Genomic DNA, 5000 nt, shown 5'->3' on the forward strand with positions numbered 1-5000 from the left:
CGGACGACGAGCGGTGACAATAGGCTGGAGTCACTCCAGTAGCGAGGACCGGAGACAAATGCGAATATTTCAGTGTCGAGAGATGACAATTGACGATACAACAGCGGAAAACCGCTCTGCCTGCCGAGGTGCGCCCTTCGGGTGGCCGCGGGGGCTGGAAGTCAACCCACAGCGCCTTGGCAATGGCGTCCAACACCCCAGAGCTCCCACACTTCCCCGTGGTCAAAACGCCTGACTAAACACATTAATCACCTGATACGCAAAGAGAAACATTTCTCCAGATCTCTCTTTTTTCCATACCTCTCGGCAAAAGCCTCCCAGTAGCGGAAGGTCCATCCCCTCCTCACAAAGCATTTCGGTGCAAAGCCATCAGGTGTTTCCACCCCACCACCACAGCTGAACTTCGGCACCTGTGGCAGTTAAGAAGGCTCTGGAATAATGAGATGCACCTGAAAAACGCAAACGCACCCTCCCGACAGGTCACCCCCGATGAAGGGCTTGACCCAACGCCTCCTCCAGAAGGCGGGCGGCTCGCGCTCCGGCCAGCTGCCGACTCACAGAACAGAAATCTCGTTATGTGTGTGTTTAAAATTAAAAGCGATACATCCGCAGCCACGTGCGGGGAGTCAGACATTTGGCTCGCTAGGAGAAGCATGAGTTTAAGAGGAAGATTCTCCTAAAACGCCACATTTAGGAGACACTAACACTTAAATCATCTCACGGTAAGGCACAACAGGAACCTCAGGGCAAAGGCACTGGAGCAGCGCAGCGGCGTTCGGCTTCATGGAGGAGCAAATGGGGTTCAGTCACCTCCTAATGCGCCAGAACTATCGGCTAAATTGCAGCTGTGGGATCCTTACTACTAGAGATGGAGAATAATCATCATGGTCGCAGGAACTCATGGAACTGTAACTCGAACCAGCTTGATAGGGCAAGAAAGGGACAAAATAGAAATGAGTTTTATGTCATTTGAAGTCATCCCGCCGACCGCGGCCATCCTGCCTTCAAGTTCTCGGGAACCTCTCTAATTGGTCTGGGGCAGCGATGGGAAAACACAAACTCATTCCTCTCGGAGGTCCGAACAACATGTTCCCCTATTCTCACATTGGCAGCGCTGGCTCCTACTATGGCACTTGCTTTTATTGTTTACATTTTTAAGTCAATTTATCATGGCCCATCAAGTGGGTAATGGCTGCCCCGAACACACAAGCCCCTTTCACATCTCCCTCAGACAGCTCCACAAAGGAAACATTCATTCAAGGCCGGACCATGAATAACCCCTCACTGAAAATAGCTGCTCGCTAAACAAGCCAAGGAAAGAGACAATGAGCCCTTTCAGAGCGATCCCGGCCGAGGTGGGCACAAAGGAAACGCCAGTTAGACACATTCACAGTGTAGCATAAACCCCTCTTCTCCCTCTCCCCAAACGCAACCCAAAAGACGATTCCAAAGACAATTCGAATATTCGAGCGCAGGAGGTCCCAGCTGGGGGCTCCGCTTGGACATCCGCTCTCTGCGGCGCCGACAGGACACAACCGCTCCACGCGTACGGCAGCCCGAGGCGCCGAGACAGGCGCCCGCGGCTACAGAAAAGCGTCATCACCTAGTGTTGGATCGCGTCACGTTCCACCACGCGTCAGGTTCGGCAACCACCACGCTTTCAGGAGCGACTGGTGACGTGACTGGTGACGAGTGCGCTTCCACACGTACTGCAGGGTGTACTTTGTCAGCGAAGACCTAATGCCTTCCTGGCTCCAGGACACGAGCTACTGCATTCTACCAACTTAAGATTAAGGCTGAGCCCATTACAATCGGATTATTTTTATTTTGGGGAAGCTTTCCCTCACCAGCAGTAACCCCTACAGCTGGGTATGCTTCTTCCGGAGGACGCCAAAGTTAACGGAGGAGTCATCAGTCAGACTGAAAGAACATCCATAACTCGGGATCCATCCACGTACTGAACGCAGATGCTTAAAGTTAACCTTCGTACTCTTCCCCCAGAGCACCCTCGGTACAGATGACAGGGCTCGGTCCGAAAGTGGAATTACTGGAATTCCAGAAATTAAGGGCCACACAGATCCAGAAAAGGCTTTATTAGGAATGTTTAAGGTACAGCGTCGCATACTCTTGATGCGCGCTGTATTTTAAACAGAGTTCAGGACCCAGGTAAGCCGGAACACAGGCTTTTCAGCTACCAAATTCAGGTAGCTGCACGTTATATACAGGTTCGGCACCGGCTTGCCGGATTGCAAGACCCTGCCGCAGCGAGTAAAGCCAGACTGACTTGCAGGGGGCGTTTTGCCGTGTTACCGGAGAGGCTCTGCGCGTCAACGCCAGTTCCCAAGGTACCACAGAGCAGGTCCGCAGCCTCGTCCCGCTCCCCTCACGCGCTGGGCGCATACTGCACGGCTAGCCGATCAAAGTCATTCTCCTTCAAATCAGAAACAAAAATAAAATGAACAAACCTCGAACTTTATTGAAAATTCAATAAAACCTGCATTAGCTGAAGAGAACGCTACTATCGCAGCTCACTAAGGCAAAAGGAATTCTAAGAAGCACGATCCCCTGTATCGGTTCTCAATTTTTTACAGTTTGTTCCATTTTCCCTTCACCATTATCTTTACCCTTCTTTCCCCCTCCCCAAATTCTCTCTTCCAGAAGGATGTTGCCACTATTTAAGCATAGTGTCTGACGGTAACAAGCTTCTGACTCAGATGAAGAACCCCTATCTCAGAGCTATTCTTTCGAGATTTGGGCACATCACTCCTTTGTTTAACACCCGGCTTGTGTTTCCCAACATCTCTCACAAGGGCTAGAAAATTTGCTGGCAAGTGACGTGGCAGGGAAAGAACACGGACCTGCCCCCTCAGAACCGCGGCCTCGGTGACTGGCAAAGAACCCGCTCGCCCCATCAGACGCTGCTGTGAGGCGCGATAAATTCAGTTTTGTACTAGAAAGTAGTTAGCACCTTTGCCTGATACTCCTGTATGAATGGATGATTTTTATGCGCATCTTTCAGCTGTGACAAATAGCGATTCGTAACCTGATGGGATGAGAGAGAGAAATTTAGAAATGGAGATAACATGAGGAGAAGCCAAGGGTTTAAAACATCGCACTTGGATGTATCTGTTTGCAGTGAGTAAAGACCTGATTACCTTGTCCAACTGAACGCTAGCAGCCCCAACTAAAACCACTGAGACCTTTGCGTACTCCGCACTTAAAAATTAGACCTTAAATAGCGGGTTCAAGAAAATAATCAGTGAGAACTGAACTCAGGAGATTTCCTTCTCCGCCCAGGCCTTCCTCTCAAGTCTCCCATTGTCTACAACATCTGTATTTCCACAAACACTTTATTGAGTATCAAAGGTGCAAGCCCCCTGCACCCCGGAACGATTTCATTTTGTTAACGCCAATCCTGACGAGAACACAGAAAATTGCAAAACCCAAGCAAAGTTACCACGTGCACTAGGGGACACACAACCTGCCCTCGGCAGCAGGAGCAGGTTGGTCGTATCAGCTTGCCAAGTACAATCAAACAACCCTCACCTCTGGCGGTTTGCCCAAGTGCTGTGACAGGACAACGAAGTTGATCAGGGTCTCAGGATGGCCGCTGTCCTGAAAACAAGGACAATCACCTGATCGATCTGACTTACCTCCACCGTGACTAAGTGCAACAACCAGCACAGCTCTGCCAAACCCATAGCTCACTTCACTGGAAAAGGCAAAGTAGAAGAAGAGGCAGGCATTAACAGCGACCACCCTTAGCGATACGCATCGATATACCGGTATTTTCATGGAAGTTTAACAGCGAAAGTCCTTGCTGTTTTGCTCTACGTCCCCACGAGAGCAAATCTGCCCGGCAAAAACAGAGTACCTTGTCCAACGCCTCCTGAAGTACTCCCTCCGCATCGTCCCACTTGCCCTGAGCCATATAGCAGGCTGCTTGTCCGTTAAGCAGGAGGAGGGTGGAGGAGCATTTGTCTGCCATCTCTTGGAAGATGTAATAGGCATCTTGTAACTTCTCACCACCCTGCAAAGGGAGGAGACAAACACCCGCAGTTTCACTACGTGGTGCTAAGAAGCCTGCACCTTCTCGCCACGGTTGAAGGGCTAGGCACAAAGTTAATTTCTAGGGTTATAAAGCACAGGTATAAAACGCTTTAAGAACCAGCGCTAACCGCTGTTAGCATTCATGTGATCTCCTGTACCGCAACAGATCACTGTCAGACCGCAGATGAAAGAAATGCAAAAATATTAAGAACCGCTTAAACGATCAAAAGATGCAGGTTTCTGTTAAAAAAAGAAAAAAAACCCAAACACTTCAGAAGAACCACTTCAGATGTTTGGCATAATAAAGGATTATGAAATGAGACTTTTTATAACTAAACGCAGGTACGGACACCTGGCTTTTCAAAAAGTTCCAGCTTCAGAAAGGTTCCACATGCAGCAGCTTCCACCAGTTAGAGGTGGGATCCCTTGTGGAAACGAAGATCTTGGGGAAACTCTCGCCGCACACTATTGTAAGGCAAGGGCTACATATGAGAGATTTCATAACAAAACCAAGTGAACGCTAAAAAACCAAGCCTTAATAGTATAACAGGTTATTGCAGGCATAACCTTGGACTTCACTGAATTTTAGGAGACAACTCATTTTCGATCACCCGATTACCTGGACTGCCGAACAGTGTATGTTTCTGTCTGATTCACAAACATGCTTAAAGACAGTCTGCTCTAAGCAGAGAATTACTTTTTTTTCTTGGGGTTTAATCGCAAGGCCTGGATGCTAGTAACACTGCAGCTTTCCATTTTATATTATAATGTTTCGTGAATTATTTAAGCGCGGTTTAGCTCTTCCCCGTGTGAGCTGAAGGCTAAGGAGCACAGAAGAAAGGCCGACAATCAAAACAGCCGGTTAGTTTGCGAAGCCAGCTACCAATATCTTCTGTGTACTTGAAGGAAGGGGGGGAAAAATAACCCCCAAACCCAACAAAAAACCTGCA

At 48.9% G+C, this 5000-nt stretch overlaps 1 protein-coding gene across 1 annotated transcript in view; it reads right to left on the bottom strand.

The window, feature by feature from the left end:
• Nucleotides 1-2078: 2078 nt before the first annotated feature.
• Nucleotides 2079-5000, bottom strand: part of COPE (coatomer protein complex, subunit epsilon) — a gene marked incomplete at its 5' end in the record, with an annotated part of 5336 nt that continues 2414 nt past the window's right edge. The window contains 4 exons of the mRNA XM_009331579.1: nucleotides 2079-2431; nucleotides 2969-3043; nucleotides 3547-3615; nucleotides 3875-4030. Of these exons, the coding sequence (XP_009329854.1) occupies nucleotides 2384-2431; nucleotides 2969-3043; nucleotides 3547-3615; nucleotides 3875-4030 (348 nt within the window). The remainder of the gene's footprint in view (nucleotides 2432-2968; nucleotides 3044-3546; nucleotides 3616-3874; nucleotides 4031-5000) is intronic.

Source organism: Pygoscelis adeliae, unplaced genomic scaffold (assembly GCF_000699105.1).
Source record: "Pygoscelis adeliae isolate BGI_AS28 unplaced genomic scaffold, ASM69910v1 Scaffold419, whole genome shotgun sequence".
In the NCBI taxonomy this organism is placed as follows: domain Eukaryota; kingdom Metazoa; phylum Chordata; class Aves; order Sphenisciformes; family Spheniscidae; genus Pygoscelis; species Pygoscelis adeliae.